Raw genomic sequence first — 21,370 nt, forward strand, 5'->3', positions numbered from 1 at the left:
CTGCCTTACTTAGTTATTTATTGTTGATATATGCATAATATACGTCATAGTGTACACTTTACATTTACGGGGGGCTTATAGCACTGCGCAAAAGTCAATTAATCATTAATTAAATCGAAATGACATTCTATGGACCTAATCTGCCAACCGTAGGTACGTGTCTACCACGAAAAATATATCTAGACCGAAACAAGCGGGTCAGACTACGGAGGATATTGTGCAATAATTATTATATTGTGTCTTCTATAACGAAAGTGATTTGTAATTTGTCATTATGTTACTTACTCTGTGTGTTTACTTAGAGTATTTTAAGTCTTGTGAAAGAAATATTTTCTTTTTTTTTTCTCTTAAACTCTATTTCGTAATAAAATAATAACGAATAACATAATCATCGTAGGTAGCTAAATAAAAAAAAATCCCATACAGCGTACAGGGTACAGCTGAGCGCGGCTTGTCTTGACGCAAGCTATATAGCATTTTGTGTTATTAAATAATAATTGAAAACTATGCGTATAAATCTCTGCGTTTTAAAAACAACTAGCTTACAACTACCTTCGTTTAATGCTTGTCAGTTGTCTTGAAAGTTTATCAAAATTAAGACTTTTGTAAGCAAATTATTTTAAAAAATTTTAGTATATTTAACATTATATTGGTATCTACCTCTAGGCGCGGATCCAGAAGATTTTAACAGGGAGTGCTCAAAAAAATGGTTACACCTTCCTATTTTAGATTACGTAATTTTGAATACAAATGTATTTTATTAGGGCTTAGACGACGGGGGGTGCCCGAGCACCCATAGCCACACTCCCTCCCGCCCTGAATCTGTGCCTGTCTACCTCGTTGGAATTTGGAATAACTTAATTGTTTAAAATATATTATATAAATGAATAAATACTCTATACGAGGTTGAGCTATATAAAATGTTAGAACCAAACAATAACCAGAAAAAAATTGTTATTGAAGTAATAAGTTCGCTGTAAAACAAAATATATAGGTATATTATACTACAACCTATTATTATGTACCTATAAAATAACCACCTGTCAGTGACAGATTTCCCAACTTGGCAACTACGCCAGTGCATAGGGTGGCCAATTTTAGTGATGTTTTTAAAAAAAATCGTTACCCATGAAAGCTTATGGAATATAATATATTATCAGACGGCATACTGAATAGTGGTAGAGGAAAGTCGATCACTCAATGTGAACTTGCTGGACTAAGCCGACGAATAAGCAACTTTCAGTCCATTTTTATAGGTGTATTTTGGAACACAGCATTTTTAGAATGCTCTATTACAACAAGTTAAGTTGTCCCAACTCCAAAGTGTAAACGTAGATATGCAGGTTGTTGTAAACTGTATAATTATTTGATAAGCTGATGAAAAAATTAATGAGCGACATGATTTTGTAGCAATCACAATATTCGAAAACGTAACGATGACGAAACACCTGAAGAAGAAATTACAGTTACAAAATAAACATAATATGTAATAAAAGGAATAATAAAAGGAACGATTTAAAATTGAAAAATATTTGTCGAGTTATGAAACGTATCGAGACTTATTTCAAAAGTAATTGACACATGATAGAGTTGGAACGATTAAGTAATTGGCTGTGATAGAAGCGCGCTATTCAAAAATCTAGATATAAACCAATGGAGTCTTAGCGATTTATTGAATTTATTTTAGTTTCTATTTTGTATTTGATTTCAATATTATATTAACGTTTATAATTTTGGTATTCGACACTGGTATTATTTAAAATACAATTTATTGAACGTGATCAGTTTTATATTTATACAATTTTTTTTTTTGATTTATGAGAAGGTGAAATAGTCAGTAGTAAAATAGTCAGTATCTTGAAAAAAGGTAGCAACTTATTTCTGTACGTAGGAAGACGACGATGAGATTAAATCCGTCACTGCCACCTGTTCTACACGCATGCGTGTGATTTACAGACGTTGATATGTATAATAAAGCAATAATTATTATGTCATCGAACCTGTGTTGAAAGTATAATAAAATATAATATGTTGATACAAATATCGATGTTGCGTTATTTAGGTACCTAACTGTTATTCGTAATCATATTATATTTGGAACTTTGAAGGGATTTTGTGTTCAGCCTATAGGGTCGATATAATTTCTGTGCTAATTTCTCATCGTTATTATTATTATTATTATTATTGTTATTCTAAATTATTGATATTTTATTTTATTTATATAAAAAAAAATACATTGTTGTGCATTGAAAAATAATTACAAATAATTACAAATATTTAAGAATGAACAGACAATAATTATTACATTGTATATACTAAGGGATTGTGGGTCCTCGTTGGCCAGTTTCATCAAACTGACCATAGGGCGATTCGTTAAATAATTACAGCGGCTTATAGGAATATACGGAATGGGAAAGAGGATCTGGAACAATCCGTAGTACTCATATAATACGTGGACCGTTGATAGGAATAGTTGTAGATACCTACGTCGAGCAGTAGTGTTTTTTACTCATATTTTTTTTTCGGTTGTCGCCTCTCTATAAAATATTATACTGTATACACGTCAATGTATGACGTCAACCCGCGTATTACGCCAAGTAAAAAACGTATACTAAGTCGAGTCAATCATAATGATTTGCCATTTGCGGATAGAGTCTGCATGTCTGCATAGGTAATATACATTCTACTCGTACATATTACATATGTCATGTGTATAGGTACTATTATTATACTGTATACATACTACCGAATGAAAGTTATGTGATTATCGATTTCTCATATTGAATATTTGAATATATAATTAAATATTGCAAATGTTCGTACTGAATAAATATACCTATAATATTATGCATACTTACGTGAAAATAAATTGAAAATGCGTATGACTAAGTTATTGTCATTTTAAAGTGAACAACTGGGGAAGTCGCTCCGCTGTATAGCTGGTGTCCAGTGTGCTTTCATTGAGAAGGTCACTGTAGTAGTGTAATGGATGTGTTAAATTTGAGTTCAATGACAAATCGCTGTATACGAAAATACTTATTTACTGGCAGTAACAATAATAAAAAAAAATCAATGGCAGTGTTTTGAATCCCGAAAACACCTCTGGCTAAGAGTTATTAATTGTTTTACACAAGATTTGTATTTGTATAAAACAATGGGATTGTATAATAGTTTGTAAACAAAAAAATATAAAATATAATGTTTTCATTCGGTTATAATATAATATAATATAATATATAATATTAAATGCTTATCAGTGGCTTTCTCGGGGTGAGAGGAGGGGAGGTGGTATTTGATTGTACGTGGGTATGATGAATTCGCTCGCCCTCCGACCCCCATCAATTAGTCTGGGGATGGTTTCTGCAGGCGTTTGATCCCTCCAATATTTACGTTTAGGTATGTGCTAAGAGTTTGAAGATAAAATATTGTTTTATGAATTTATAACGAGAATAATAATTATTAATCAACTTAATTAATTTTTTTATGTATCATATATTTATATATGACTAGCTAAGCAAATGATTAAACTTTGACAAATTGTTATAATGTAACGAGAAAACTTAATATTTTGGGCATTTCTACAGGTTAGCATATTAATCTATACTGCATCTATATCTAGCATAATGTCTACATTATGGTGTACGGTGACCGGTCAAAATATCTTCGCAAAAATATCTCCGGTCAGAATATCTCCGATTCTGTATGATGGTTGCATATTATACAAACATGTGTATGTCATTTTACCGGGCGCTCATGTAAAATGACATACATATACCTAGTTCATAAATTTTTAAAAAAGTGAACTCAATTTTTTGTAACATAATAAATTTATTATTTGATTACAGAAATGTGTGCACAGTATTAGTACAAATATACAGATATATTTTCAGGTTCTAACAAATACCTCTTCTCTACAATACCAATTACAAAATGGTATGTCAGATTATGCCAGTCTCCCCCACCGAGTACAACACAATATATAAATGTACTTCATGCTATACAACCACCTCGAGAAGAAATAGGTAGTTATTAAAAATTACCTTTGACGTTTCTATAGAGTTCGATATAGTATCTGTTTAAAAAAAGGTCAGTATAAAATAAATATTGAAATATGTTAATGGAAGATATTTCCATCAGAGATATTTTAAACAGGAGATATTTTCATATTTGTGCTGGAGATATTTTAAATCGAAGATATTTTTACCTGTAACCATGGTGTACACCTATAGGAACTGCAACTAGTAATTAGGATCTGTATTATCAAGTATATCAACCACGTGGGAATTCCAAAAAATATTTATTTTTTTCGTTAGATTACAACAGTATCGTTGACGTTCAAAAATGTTATACATATTATAAACACGCTTAGGTACTATGGCGGTTCTTTGCGCTGTTTGTCTCCAGTTGTTGTGCTGATGACGCAAACACTGACTGCGCGTCGAGAATAACAACGAATTATTGTTACACCTGTTGCAATATAAAACGGTGGTTTTTTGAGACATATTTTGTCATCAAAATTTGCAAAATTGTCGGCGCACCAACAACAACTTACAACGAAACATTGAAACGTGTACGAAAACGGAAAATAAAATAAAATATAGATGCCCAGAGCGCGGTCGTGGTAATATAATAATGGTGCACGGCCTTGAGGAGGGCCGTACCCATAACACGCGACTACATCAGAAGCTATACAATAAACGCGCGCGAGAGAGGAAAAAACAACAAAATGCAGTTTAGAATATTATTATTGTTGCCGAACACTTTCAACTCGTTTGTGTACGGAAACGTCTTTCGCCGTAAAAACATCAAAGTATTATCATATAGGTATTATTATTATTGTTGTTATACCGTGTTTGGTAGTACGAGTGGTAGTCGTATGGTACCTATATTTATGTACCCAATCAGTGCTTGGAACGTTCCTTTGAAAAAGTAATTAGGTCACGTTCATCTTGTCAAAAAGGAACACAAGTTCCTTTTCTCGTTACTAGATAATGTAAACATTTTTCGTTCCTCGATAATTTTAAAACCGTTTTAGTATAATTTGTAGGTACTAATAAATCGTTTAATTATGTACCTAGTTATTTTGTTTTTGAAATGTTTTATTTGTGTATTTCATAAAAGCTAAGGCCGACAAGACCACCGTGGCTGACTTGACATTTTGTAAACATTGTCAATATTATCGTTTATTATCGTATATAGGTTAGTTATATAGCTCATTATAATATAGACCAAATTTGTAAAATAAAAACTATGAAAACTTTTGTTCTAAAAATTATTTAAATTCCCTGTATTTAAGAATAAATGAACGGAAAAAAAGAACAAATAAAATCGTTCATTTTCCTCTAAAAAATGAACGAAATTAGGCAGATTACTCCTTCTTAAGTAATAAAAAAAAAAAATACCAGGAATTTTAAAATATGGTCTTTAGGTTAGGTAGGTTTACTTAAAAATTCTAAAAACAGAATTTTACTAAAATTATTGTTAAAGGAAAAAAGGGGAGTTAGCATGTCTAAAAGATCACGCGTTATATTTGACCTATTATATAGCTGGTACATGACGTGCATTGCTTTGACTTTCGATGTACCTACACCGAATTTCGCCCGTAATTTTGACCTATTAATCTATATTAATAATATACGTGTTTTGGCGATGTCAACAGTGTAGAATATTACAGTGGTAAACTTAATGCTTACATAATATAAATTATAATGATTTTAAAACTGGTACCGAACTGCCAAAATATAATAATATGCAAAATTCGTCTGTATACTGAAATGTTTGATAGCACAGCAGAGATTACAAACAAGGAGACCAATCCATTGCCACCGCCACAATTACTGAAAAGTGACCTGAGAAAAACACCAAGGTCAAGCTGTCACCACTTACCAATATCGCTTAGGTCGTTTGTGCATCATAATATTGAAATTAATTTTATATTTTTAAATAAATATTCAATATTTTTTTTTATCCTGAACTTTCACATATTATCTTATACTTAAGTGATAAAATTTCAAATTTATGTAAAGTATAATTGGAATTTTGCATAATTTGTATTATCATACTGGTATATCTCTCTCCCGCCCGAATATGTCCGTGGCAAATATTTGTTTTTTTTTTTATATAATAAATATATTTTATATAATAGGTATATTTAATATACACATTTGAAAAAATATATAATTATTAAATGAAATAAACATGGCGGTAATCAAAAACAAAATATTCAACTTTTTTAATAAAAAATATTTTTCATTTTAAAAGCGCGTTAGATGTTTCGCGCGCTTTGTGTGCATTCCACAGCAATCTTCAGCAATCGTCAGCGTCAGACAAGAACGGACAAATTAAAATTTTTTCAAAAATTTAAATCGGACTTCTGGAAGTATAATTTTTGTTCTTTCGCTTATTGGTCTAAATCAATCCGGTTCCTCCAACTCAACTTTAGGCATGTACCACCATTGTACATTTTCCACTAACTGATTCTACTCTACCCCATCCTCACCATTTATTTCCTTATACCTTATTTATATTTTATAATACAACAAAAGCAAAATATTTTACCCAACAAAATCAGCAATACAGTAAAATATGCTCTGGAAAAATATTTTAATTTATTTGTTTAAAAAAAAATAATACAAGTTTAGGGTTAGGTCATTGGTTAGGAACTCAATCAAATAGTGTGACTTGATGTGAGATGTGAGATGATTTCACAGGCCACTTGAGTTGGAACCGCGGACCACCGGTCCGAAAATCCCACCTGCAAAACACGAGCTGCTTTCCGATCGGAGCTCACAGCGATAGGATGTAACAGATAGTCACCGGTACCAGGACCGCAGCAGCAAACGTGACGGCCACCGGCCGATCGCGGCTGGTCCCGATGATACTGCGGCGACTACTGCAACGGCCTACAACCACGGTGGTGCTCCGACGATCGACGGTCGCATACGCTCCTAGTAGTAATATAGATCAGCAGACGACGAGAAACGTGTTCCGTCACGTCAGTCACGTCGGTCACGCCGTCGGGTGGGTAATATTTGTTTGTTCCCACGTAGGCGCACGTAGGCCGAGTGCTGTGGTTGAACCGAAATGAGAATAATCAACACGTCAAAAACGTGTTTATTTATTAACTAATTAAAAACGCCCATCGGCATAACTAATTAGTAATTTATTACAGTTAATAAATAATAATTATTAGAATGACAGACAATAATAACAGTAAGGGTACCCATATGAATAGAGAAGACTAGTTATTATTGTAGTCATAGGTACGAAATCGTGGGTTGTTGACTGTTGTTGGCAGTAATTGACACCATTAGTGGCGCATTTTTAGCAGAGTTAGTTCGGCAAGCTACGGTGGTATGTAAAAAAAAAGTCTCGGAGTCTAGACTCTGCTGTTATTACCAGGGACACAGTCATGAGATCTTCTATGACAGAAGAGACGGGCTAAATGGGTTAGCAGTACTAGTAATGGTTGATATTCATAAATAAATATCCATCGACATCGATGAAGTCATAAACAGATTGCAAGCAGAGGTAAATGAAAATCGAAGACTGGCAAACTTATTAATTTTTCATATTTTAACGTTTTAACGTATTTATATAGATATAATCACAAATAAAGCGACAAATAGAGCTGATGCGTTACGATTTAAACCTGAGTAATGAACTAATTGGCGTGTAATCATGAGGTCGGTGTCCATTATTGAAGCTCGCAAAGCTTAGAAAACGATTTCTGACCCTTTCGAGACACCGCGGTATAATTATTATGATTGAAAATCAGCTTCCCTTCGTGGGACAGGGGCAGGGGCTGTCTAGATTTATTTAATTATTAATAAAACATTCAAGTATAGTTGATTAATTCATTATTGTATTGGTATTATCAGTCGATAAAAAAAGATATTATATCGTTACAATTCGGGAAATGTGTTTTTGATTGTATTTGATTAGAGGGGCCACGCAACATTTTTCGGGGTAAAAAATAATTTATCGATAAAAAAAAATGGTAACATTTACGATGAATCACTTTACAGGTAAAAATGTACCTGGACATCTGGTAAATGTACAACATTCACGACTCTACGACATTATATGGACAAACTAATTTATGATGGCAATAATTTAAAAAAAAAAAAAAACGTTCGTTTTCAAACCAATGTTATTTTTTAACCGCAGTTTATCAAGACGACAGTGGAAATTTCGAATATTGAAATGAATACGAACCTTATATAGTTACTTGCCGTTTGTTATACCTAGCCGAACCCGTGTGAAGACTGGTAGTGAGGAAACAATCATAATTATTATACCAATATAGTTACGTCGCAACATTTGTAATGATTACATTCGCATCAATCACACCGTATATAAGGCGATATACCACGTTCACGGGCGCAGACATTTAACGCGAATATTATATTGCATACTTACTATCGAAGTGTTGTGGGCACGTTTGCTTACACTGTCATACATATTTTATATTAATTTCAAACGAGTGATTGGTGAAATAGAATATTAGGGCTATTGCTTCTGAAAATAATATTATAACCGTCATCGCGTAAATGGCTAAGGACAAGGTTATACAATGCCGGAATCGAATTGTACCTACGACATGTATAAAAATGAAAAATAACAATAATAATAATGCTTGTTTTTCAACAAAATTGAATGATAGTCATAATTAATAAGCGGTACCTGCCTATAGTGTGCTTAAAAATTAATGAGTTTCGTGTACACTTTTAATTACACATTACACGACACGAATTTTATAGGGTTTTGGTTTTTTGTTTAACTCTTCGTCCACTGTTATAATATTGTTTGAATACGATACTGTAATGCTTATCCTGGCTACACCGCGATTGTTCACTAGTCGTCGTAGTGTTATATCTCATAGTTTTTTTCACTATAGTCTTCAAATCGTTCAAGGTAATTCTTATAATAATACAGTTCATATAAAATTGATAAAAAAAAAAAACAACAAACAGCGATAACAGTGGAAAATCAGTACAATATTATTATATATTGTTTTCTAAAAGATTCATAATACCTAAAAATGTAATCGAATTATACATACCCACTTTAATTTAAACACCGATAAACTTTCAATAATTGCAGCACAAAACTATACTTTCGCATGCTAGGTATTATATTTTATTATAATTTATATTAATTATTAAGGTATAATCATGAATATTTAGTCACGGCTATAATAATATTAATACTATTAATACCTACCATAGCAATAAAATTATGATATTTAAACAATAAAATATATATTATAGATAGAATAAGACTATTTTACCTTACTCGATGAACAACAATTACTGCACTTTAAACACAAAAGAACTACCTAATTGGATTTTTAGATTTTTTTTTTATTAATTAACCCGTGGCAACTTAGGCCATTGCAAGCCCCGGATTAAGGGGGAGGGGGCATTGATTTTTGGGGCCCATATTTATCCCCAAAATATATTTTTTAACGCGTCCAATACAGTTAAAAAAAAAAAGCAGGTAAGTGGATGTCGCTCTACTGTACAGTAGATTACAAGGGTCTCTGTATAATGGAATGTATTAAATTTGAATTCAATGATATCATATCATTGTATACGAAAAACGATTCTGAGCGGGGGCGGTTCATCGGTCTGGATATTTTATATTGCTATTATATTTTATTATAGCCTATATGTTAATTTAATATTATAAATTACAACAAAATAACTAAAATCGTTATTTTTATTTTTATTTTATTTTTATGGTTTTACAATGGTGTTTATTTTTTATTTTTTTTTACGTTCTGTATACAAAATTTCTACCAGATGGAGTGCTTTGATTTCAATATAGTAGCTTATCTTTTAGCGAATTGGATCAAAATGGTACTTTAGACTTTAGAGAGGTCATTTTTCGATTTTCTCAATAGTTATTTATTGCCACGCAAAAAAACTACTGACAAATTACGAAAAATCGGTTGAAATGGGATTTTAATTTCTAACGATTTGCTTATCACCATAGCAACGAATAAAAAATTACAATATTATAAAATTTAACTTATAGGCTATAATAATAAATAATAAAAATTTAAAAAATACAGACTGATAAATCGTTTCTGCTCAGAATCGTTTTTCTTCTATAATGATATTATATCATTGAATTCAAGTTTAATACAATTCATTATATATTGTCCCACTTGTAACCTACTGTGCAGCAGAGCGGCATCCACTTACCCGCTTTTTTTATTCGTTTCTATGGTGATAGACAAAACGTTGGAAATTAAAATCCTATTTTTAGCGGTTTTTTGTAATTTGACAGTGGTTTTATCCGTGGCATTAAAATGACCTCTTTAAAGTACCATCTTGAAGCCGCGTACAATGACATGAGATATATCCTGTATTTTTGTATAGTAAAAAAATATACAATAATATAAAGTCGTTAATATGACGTAATGATACAATTATTTTGAAGTTAAAGTTGAAAGGGTGCCCACTAATAGTATCATATATAATATAAGAATGGATAGGACATAAGAACTTATCACATGAAACTTTAGTGATACTATTTTTAAGGTTATATGGGGCAAATATTGATATGATAATTGATAAATAATAATAAATATTTTAAATATTTTAAGTATTTAACAAATTTTAGAGTTATTTTCCAGGCACAAGTGGCACAACAATCAAAGTACAAACTGACAAATATCTAAATATAACTGACTATCATGTTATCATTATTATTTAATAAAATAGTTTTGCACATAACCTTAAAAAGCCCCATATCGTATTTCCCTCTTTACGTTCTCTCTTCCCCAAAAAAGCACACAGCCCCATATGGAACTGGTATAGGCATGTCCTATGCATTCTTATATTATCTATGAATAGTATGGTGTCCCAGGGCTCAATTGTTCCTTAATCCGGGCTTGGGCCATTGGGTGGTTTTTACTGCGGGGGAGAGTACTGTAAGTTTAAACACGTGTGTTTTGGACTTGCCCGAAGAAAAATGCTACCCGTGGCCGGCATCGAAACGGCACAATCGACGCAATCGACGCCTTAATCCGCTTGGCCACTTCGTCCACCATTTTAGATTTATATAAGGAGTGAAATGAATGAATGAATGACTATAATGTAATTTATTTGTGATGCTCAGCTTATAATCATAGTCCATATAGCAAGGTACCAATATTTGTTTAAAAAAAGTAACTTCTCATGATAAACTTTCAAATAAAAAATATAATAATTATAAATTTAATAAACACTAATATATACATTACATATAAAATTACAGCAATAACTAATTAATTAAATACTAATAGCTAAATCTAATAATGTATTGGCTAGTTTTTAAATAGCATTATTCATTAGTTACCTATCTATTCAAGAAATTATTCATTTAAAATGATTCACAACATTTCCATATTACAAATAATTTAAATGTGATAATTCATATCATATTAATTTTAAGTTAGGTAAGTGGTATTATTATTGTTATTGATAGCTACAATTGTACTGTTGAACCGTTTTAAATATGATTAGTGATTGATTACCTTAAAAATATGTCGAACAACCAATTTTATGTTGTGATAAAAATGTCAAACTGTTGTCATTTTATTGAAATTGTTTTATTTTATTTGTTTGTCAGTATTTCATTGATCATTAATTGCCATTAAAACTAAAGTGTAGAAAATAAATAATAATTACAAAACTATTAATATAAGTAGGTATATCATAAGCGTTACAAAATTTATTTTTATTGTTAAAGTAATGGTTTTTATGTAAAACGAATTCAACTATAATAATATATAACTATATCAATAGGTTCGTTTATCAAAAACTAATTATGGACTGTCAAAAATACAAAAAAGTGATATGAATAAAAATAAAATTGACTATCAGTTACATTGTTACATTCTAATAACAAAATATTATTAACAAGAAATTAATTAAACATAAAATTAGTAGGTTCGTATAATTACATTTTTCAATATCACATGTTAGTTATATTCGTGTTTTTGTTATATAAACTTTCCACTGTCCAGTTCTACTACAACATTGTTGATAGGTAAGATACACACGCCGATGTAGTGTTTATTTGGTCGAATTTATTTTTCGTTTGACGGAAATTATTTATGGTTTTTTTGGGAAACACCATACCGTAGATGTTCCGTTTGTGTTTCCCGGATGAATTATTATCGGATTTGGATGGACATTAGAACTTTCGGTAGTGTTTCCGGCTGGGAGGATTTGCATTTCACCCGAACAGCAACTGCTGTTGCTGTTGGCTAAGACATCACCAAAATGATCGATCGCGACGCACGGGAGACAGCATCCGACCGGGAAGACAACCGGAGGAATGGATCCGGGAGATTGGACGTTACGGACGAAGGCGAGCAGCGCAGGCCTCGGCGTGTCACTCAACAGGCACGGGTTATTGGCCAGGTATGCCAGGAACGCCGTCAGCAAGGGCGCGGGTAGGATGGGGATCAGACATGGTGACGTGTCGAACACGGACACCAGCGAGGCGACAGTGGAGGGCGTGAGCGCAGCTAGCGCGGACCCAGCGGCGACGGCGTCAAACAGCGCCGTGACGACTGGGGCTGGGAAGGCACACAGGAACTTTGGTGACACTGTGCACAGTTCCTCTATGAATGCGGTGAGCGTAGAGGGCGGCAGCGCCCGGAGTAGAGGTGGCATCGAGGACAGCGTGGCCAGGAACTTGAGCAGCGTGCACGACAAAACGGAACCTAGAACGGCGGGGGCTGACGCGAAGAACAGGAGCAGGTCGTTCAAGACAGAAATCGGCAGGGCGTTTAACAGGTTGGAGAACTTGACTAGCAATCCTATGAGATAGTCGAGGGCGGGCGGTGGCAGAGAGGCGAACGCATGCTGTGAATTGAACGCTCCCAGAAGGGCCGTGGCCGTGGCCGGGGACATGGTGGACAGGACGCGAGGCCGCCCCTCATCGATCGACGTGAGTAGGTGGGCGATGGTGGTCGGTCGGAGAGATTCAAGTGCGGGCTGCGAATATGCGACCGCCGCCACAAAGGACTGTAAAATATCGGGTTGCAAATGCTGGATCAGGAGCGGTGACGATGCGAGCTTGATCACGATCGTGTTGAGAGTGGGGCCGGATAAGACTTCGAGGACGCATGGTGACGAGGTGGCCAGGCACAGCAATGAAGCGGTCGTTGTGACCCCGAGCTCGTAAACAATTTGAGCGTCGCCCAGAGGCTTCAGCAGAGTGCTCAAGGCCATGGCCGGTATGTCGCAAACTGACTTAGGGCAGACCGAAGACAGAAGCAAAATTATGGTGGACACGTTGACGTTTTGCGATGGCGTCAGGGCCAGGATCGTGCAGAGATCGGCAAGCGTATGAGGTGGCACGACTTCGGCCGTTAGCGCTGGCTGCGATAAAAGCAGGCCCATTAAGGTTTCGAGCCCACTGGCCGACATGGCGTCCATCAGGCATGGTGATGTGGACAGGACGGCCACGAACACAGCCAGGTATTCGGATGGGAGGCTGCCAACCACCGACTGGGTGCAGATCAACTTGAGTAGATCGGCCAGCACGTCTTCCGGTACGGTGCACAGCATACTCGGTGACGCTAAGTGCGTTGCCGCCAACAGGTGGACGATACTCTCGCGTGGCATCCCGGCAAACCGGGTCGTCATCGCCGTCATCAGGTTGGCCAATATCGGCGATGACGCAGCTAGCAGTGCGTGGTCTGCGACTAACAGGTCTGTGAGGTTGGCTGCTTCCATCGAAGTCAGACCGTCCATCATGACTTCCATGGACGTCAAGGACTCCAACAGCGCTACCGTGGCGGTCGTTGGTATCGAGCATGGCATGACCACGTTCACTGACCGCAAAAACCGCACAAAGCTACCCACCGGTATATCCGTTTTGAGATGTGCGTCGGCTGATATCGAAATCACTAGGTTGGTCACGTCACAGGGTTCCAGGTCGTTTAGCATGCCCTGTGACGTCGACAGATATTCCAAAAAGTCTTGTATCATCGGGGGATCGAAGGCAGACAGCAGACACGGATACGTTGAGATAGCGGTCAACAATTCACCCAGATATGCGGTGCTCAGGCCACCCTGCAGCACATCGAACGAACCGAACGATTTACATATGTTGCCGATGGATGCCGGTGGCAGCGAATACATTACGGACGGTGGCAGCCGAAGAATGGCGAAGATCATTTTGATCCTTACATCCAACGGTATCATAAACGACGACGCATAGATCGCTTCCAACAGGGAGCTCAAGGTTTCCACGGGCAGCTGAGCTAAGAAGCAATGGACATCGGTCAGGAAGCCCACCAAACCTTTCAAGTCGGTGGGTGGCAAGGAAGTGATTATCGAGGCGTTGTTCGCTCCCAGAAACTCGATGAACTTGTCTATCACACATGGTGGCATAGCGCAGAACACGGAGCCCGACGTATGGCTTTCGATTTGTTTCATAAAGTTCAAAAGCGTCGCAAACGGGATATCGGACATCAAGTAGGGCGTTGTCATCAACTGCGTCATCATGTTCACGTAACCGCTGTTTGGTATTGCCTGTAACGCGCTGGAAACCGATGTTATCGTTTCGAGTACGTTTACCAGCTGAGTTCCGGACATCGCGGATGTCAGGTACGGGGAACGACTGAAACACGACAGCAGTTTCGAAAGGTAAGCGGTGTCCAACGCCCTTAGCGAGAACATTGAATCGAGGAAAGACAGAAGTGTCTGAATGATTTCGTGCGGAATCTCTTGCAGTGCACACCCGGTGCCGACTAAGGCATGAACGAGATCGACGATGTCCGATGGTTGAATAGCGTTGAAAAGTGTATTGTTGGACACCACGAAGGCCACTGTCAGGTTTACGGAACTCGCCGTCAGTTCGGTCATAAAGCACTGGTTTTTGCTCAAGACGCCGATCAACTTGACGATCACCTCAATCGACAGCGTGGAGGTAATTTCGGGGGAAGTGAACCGGATCACGTACGCTGACCGGACGCACGTGGGCACGTCACACATCAACCTGGGCGACGCGCACGTGACGCCATAGAGCAGCCCGATGATCGCGTCCACGGAGACGGTGGTCGCCTGAGACAGGACGACCAACAGCCGGACGAGCACGTCGGGCGGGCAGGTGGACAGCACGCCGACCGGCGACCACGCGGCCAGCAGCAGAGCGACCGTGGCGGGGTCCATCGAGTTCATCGAGTACGGCGAACTTGTCAAGATGGCCATCAAGCGGGCGAGAGTCGCGGGCGGCAACCGGTGGGCGGACGGGGCGAAGGATGCCAGCAGAGCGTCGACGAGGTTCTTCGGGACCATGGCCGACTTGGACAACAGGCACAGTAAGTCGACGGCTCGCGTGGCGGATATGTTGTTGGCGAAGGACGGCGACTGCACTGTGACGCTCAGCAGTTCGAGGATGTCGGCAGTGGCCGTTGATCTGGCCAACGCGCGATCTGTGCACATTAACGCGTCGACGAAGTTCGATATTTCCACCGGCGTCAGCCTGCCGAGCGCCGTCGGCGACAGCGCGCAGTGGATCAGCGACGCCCTGACGGCGGGCGACAACGCGCACAGCGCGGTCGGCGGCGCCTTGCTCAACAGACCGACCACCGTGGACGGCCGCATCGCGTCCACGATCTTCGGGCTCAGAATGGCGGCGGTGATCAGATCGCGGATCGTTAGGTCGGGCGCGACTCTCATCAGAGACGGCAGTGCGCACAGGGTGTCGAGCAGACACACCACGTTCGGCGGTTCGATGGCGTTCATCAGCGACGGCCTGCGGGCCAGCTCTTTTAAAATGCAGCATAACGTCTGGGGCGGTAGACGGGACAGCGAATACGGTGCCGTCGGCAGAGCGTTTATCAGAAACACGATGTCGTTCACGCGCTCGGGTGGTGCCGGATCATCCGTGGCCGACAACAGGGCCAGTTGTGACGACGTCATGCCACCGTACGGACAACAATCGGAAAAAGTCGACGGCGGATACTTGGAGGGTGGTAATATCAACGTGGGCGCAGGGGTCGTAGTGTTGTCCACGCAGTCAAAACCCTGAAACACACGACAAAATAATTTTTTATTTGTTATTATTATTATTCATTTATCAACACTCATTCGGCCAAAAAACGTGCATAATTAAAAGAAAAAAACCATTAATTATAGAATATCAAAAAAAGCATTTATAAAGTATTAAAATTAAATTGTACACGGCAGTTATTTAACTAAAACCTAGGCACAAACAACAGCGTTTAAACAAGTTATCAAAATGTATTAAAGTCATAAGCAACACAGTTGCATTCTCTCAACACACGACTTAAACTCTCATTAAAACTATATATGATTGCGATTGACAAGGTATGTAAAAAGTAGTCGTGGAACGAGAAGGTATTAAAAGTGGGAATATGCCAGCTTACTTCAGTACAACTTATTTTGTTGTTTAATAATTTATTTCTTATCGTTAAATTAATATAATATTATAAAAATTATTGACATTTAAAATTCATTATTTATATTGTGTACCATGACGTCTTCCGGTTCATCGCGACACTATCCGCGTGACGCATATGTCGAGTTGCACTAAACATATTTTAATGAATCAATAGTGACCTAGTATGGTCCCTTAAACAAGATTTAGTGGCCCATGATAGGTCTGTTAAATTTAACATTAATTAAATCAGTTTTTATGTAACATGGAGCATTCGACCTATAATTCAATGGACTGATTAACGCTAAAATCATATAATTACAAAAAATAACTGTATTAGTTTATAGGTTTATAGCCACACGCAAATATACCTGAACACCTGTATGAAGCATTTGGACCTGTCCAAGAAAACATCAACAAAATCATAAAATTTTTTAAAAAAAACCTAAATTATATAAGTACCTAATTTTATATAATTTTTTCTTTGTTTATTATTTTCTTTTTTCTTTCTTCTTGTATACACTCTAACATGTTTATTGTAAAATTCACAGGGTTATATTTCATCTCATTATGTAAATGTATATATTTAGGATGTAAATATTGTAAAACAATAATTCCTTAATAAGTAAGTTAGTCATTTAATAGGGCGAGCCCCTTTTCGGTCGACTCAATCGGCCAAAACGAAAAGTTTAATATTTACTTAGACAATGATGTTAATATGTATTCTTTATTTTTAATAATTATTGTTAAAAATTATATATTATTATTAATTATTTATATATTATCGATATACATTTTATACAACTTACCTATATTTGTAATAATAATTATTGTCGATATTATGTATAACGCATAATATATATATTTAACTTTTTGTTTTGGCTAAAAAGTGAATTGGCCGAAAAAGGAATGGTAAAATTTTGATTAAAAAGCCAATCGATGTTATTTAAATTTGGTCAAAAAGAGAATCAGTTGAATGTGAACGGTACGATTTTGAGTACGTTTCAGAAATATTTTTTCTCAATTAAATTTGGTTTTCTATAACAATAGGTTTTTGAAATAGATAAGTTATAATTATTATTATGATATAAATAAATAAACACATAAAATAAGTAAATCATTTAGATTTGAACTTAAATTTTTCAATTATTGACGAGGTCTAATAATATTGTACAAGAATATTATTTTATTCAATTTTACTTTAAAATTTAAGATCTATTATAATTAACGTATCAAACTGAATATTTTGAAAATGAGACATAATGTTTAATAACGTTTTAATACTACATTACTACCTATAGAGTAGCTATAAGTACGTCATCTACTAAAAAATATTGAAATTAAAAGACATTGACGTGAAAACAATATTATGTAATTAATTCTACTGAACACTACCTATATACACTTTTAGACCGATCATTATGATTTGCCCTTCATTAGATCTCGAGTGTTTAAGATACACGCATAATAATGACAGCTTAAAACATATTATATCCATGTCCACCCATTGATCAACTCCGATGCTGTCTGCAGGTTATCATTATAATCGAACATTGTTAATCTATTATGACAACCGTCAATTGCTGTTTGGCGTTGATGAAAATAACATTTTGTTATTTTATATTCTTAAAAATAAAAATGACATGCAATATAATAATATGTGAGCACACCCGTTTTCAGGTATCGTTTTAGATTTTACCACAGCGTATAAAATAAAATAAATATTAAATAGTGCGTGGCCTCATAGGAAACTGGTCAAACAGATATTATCACAGTAGAAATACGAATTCATAAGTTTTAAATACATAAAATGGTAGGAAAAATGTATACATAGTGAACTAAGGAACCGTACAAAATAATATAAATTTTAAATAAATGGTACATGGTGTTTTAAAATTAAAAAGTAATATAAAATCATTTAAAGTTAATATTTTATTTACCTACCTACGAGATTTCGTGGAATTTTCCATTATTTCGAATGACCTTGGATGACCTAAGTCTTTGGTATACAATAATTTATTGCTAACTATCCAAACAAAAAGGCTATATGGCAAGATATTTATGAATAATAGGTAGGTACTCTTCGAAATGTAGTATTCGTGAAAACGTGAAGTTATCCATTACGAAGGACAAATAAGTCATTACACATATATTTGCCTACGTCTGTTTCCTTGTAATAGTTTTTATTTTCTTTACAATATTTAATAAGCATTTAAAAAAATATATTACTTAATTATTATACCTAAATAATGTTCATACCAATATTTTCCTTATCATCGGTAAGAACAATTAAGTATTATATTAATGCGCAACGAATTTTTAACTATGATACTACCGCCAAATCGACACTTTATAGCCACTAGGTCGACATAATATTAGTGTATTACCAGAACATCAAAATTTAATTTAATATTGACCTACAGTCCATAGTAGGTATACACTGATGTAACTCGAGAGGCGTTCAACTCTCCGCCGAAATTATCCAAGTTTTGGCGTTTTAATATAATATGTAATACCCACTCAATTTGTTCTACGAGAAAAGTGTTTGACAAAAATGAAAAAAAAAATTCCTTCGAAAAAATTCAAGAAACACATTGTTCCCGATCCAACAAGCGTTGATTGGCAAAACTGCCTAATCAGATATGAAAATCGACTGTAAAATAATATACCACCACTGCACCACGCCACCGTTCACTTATCATGGGTTCGACTAACCTAACCCACGCGCTTATATAATAATATTTTTTTTATAGTCACGCTCATTAATTCATTACAAATCGGTTGTACTGCATTATTGTGGAATTTTTTCAGTAGGTACATATCATGTTGATGCAATATTATAACTAGATATTCAAAATATTTTATGGTTTTCTTGTTCATTTTCTGACTAGACCACCAATTGAAAGTACATAATATATTTTGGTTACCGATTGATATGAAGGGAAATTCGGATTTTACTTTAGGAGTATACTCTTTTTTTTATGTTACTACACGATATTATATTAGAAGCAAAACAAACAATACAGTACCTACCTATCGTGATATAATCTAATTTATGATAAATGTGTATAGAATTTATTTAGTATTTTATTGAATTCACATTATAATACAAGACATACAAGACATTATAATACATTTATAAGCTCAATATTTAAGGTACATAAAACATTTTTAAAAACGCGGAAGGCATATTATTTTGGTTACCGATTGATTTGAAGGGAAATTCGAATTTTATTTAAATAAAATATTTTTTTTTATGTAACAACTAACAACACAATATATTAGATTAGATACATAACAGACAACAGTATCGTACTATCCTGATATTATCTAATTTATGATAAAATATGTATATAGAATTTATTTAGTATCTTATTGATTATTGAATACAGATTATATAATATAATATATACGTTTATAACCGAAATATTGAACGTAGGTATATAAAACAGTTTTAAAAAACACATTGATAGACATTATTTTTTTTTTTATTTGTTAATTTAAACAGTCCTACGAATGAGTAACCTAAAATTTTTAGGAGTCTATTTATTCCACGACGCAATATATTGTTTTAAGCGACCGGTTCCACATATTATAAGTAACATAATATTAGTTACCATACAGTAAACACTTCAGAACCGGAAATTAAACGCGTAAGACCACACGTCGTACTCGATCACGTGTAATAATATTTCGATTACAATAATTATCAGTATTAAATGCCAATGAGCAACACGATCGAGATAAATGAACATTATCTAAATCCATAACGTTGTGCGATCGCTGATAAAAAAAAAACCTAAATATTATAGATAAGTGGGTAACCTATCAGTTTGGAGCTTTATTTTTAGTAGTCGGGTGGTACTAGTTTAAAATAAACTAAAAAATAGTAATTTATGGGACGTTAACACTATTATAAGGACTGGAACGAACTATTATCAAAATATGGCTGATATTGGCAAAGCTTATATTTTCCAAGTCGGTACCTAATATCGATATGTAAAGTATGTACAAGTGTAAAAAAATAATTATTAAGCAATGAACTATGTTGGGCAAACTAAAATATTTATTCATAAGACAGAATATAAAATGTATATAGGTTTAGGCTATGAACGCGTAATATTTACTTAGAATAACGAAGTGCTTGTATGCAAGTACAAATAACACGTCACTCTACACGTTTAGGTAGGTACCAGGTACCTGGTACCTAATATGAATAATTATAATAATATTATACACTTTTAACCGTCTCCCGGGCACGAGTTATAAAATCTTAAACAATAATATTGTTGGAACCCAATTGGCTCGGCTTCACGAGCTGTATGCCTATAACTGTAATTGAATATTATTATATTTTGGCTGTTAAAACTCGTTTATATTATTTTAGAGCCGATAATAATTGGTGGGCGCTCTCGCGAGGTTTTAGTCAAAACATTATTCTAAAGTCGATTTTAATAATAAGATCATCACTCACCTTTAGCTCCAACAGCAATAATATTGCCGCGCACGTGATTGCCGTTAATCTCTTCATTTTTATTGTACGCAATCGTTGGACCATTCATACATGAATGTCCAAGTCCGAGATTTGACATGTACTTATAAATAAAATATTCGAGCAGTTTGCGAATCTATAACGATAATGGCGCTTATATTGTCCGATAATGGTGAACAATTGTTGACGTAACCATGAAAAGTGTGTACAGCAATGATTTTTATCGTCAGTACGTCTATATAAACATCATATCTTCTTCGATAATACATTACTATGGTAAAATTAGAGCAGAGCTTTTTTATATATTTGAATACCGGTTAAAACCGTTAAAAACCGAAAACAAGATCGAAAAAAACCAATACCGGTAATCAAAACCAAAATCGAAATCAAAATCAGAAAAAAATAAATACCGATATCCGAAACCAAAATCGAAATTGGGAAATATATTTTCGGTTTCAAGCCCTG

General features: G+C 35.2%; 1 protein-coding gene across 1 annotated transcript; it reads right to left on the minus strand.

Moving 5' to 3' along the window:
- Nucleotides 1-12,947: 12,947 nt before the first annotated feature.
- LOC132950032 (uncharacterized) lies at nt 12,948-20,971 on the minus strand. The gene is given in 3 exon segments (XM_061021221.1): nt 12,948-13,145; nt 13,148-16,040; nt 20,888-20,971. Coding segments are annotated over 3 exon segments (3,135 nt in total). The 3' UTR covers nt 12,948-12,987.
- Nucleotides 20,972-21,370: the final 399 nt, after the last annotated feature.

Source organism: Metopolophium dirhodum, chromosome 8 (assembly GCF_019925205.1).
Source record: "Metopolophium dirhodum isolate CAU chromosome 8, ASM1992520v1, whole genome shotgun sequence".
Lineage (NCBI taxonomy): Eukaryota > Metazoa > Arthropoda > Insecta > Hemiptera > Aphididae > Metopolophium > Metopolophium dirhodum.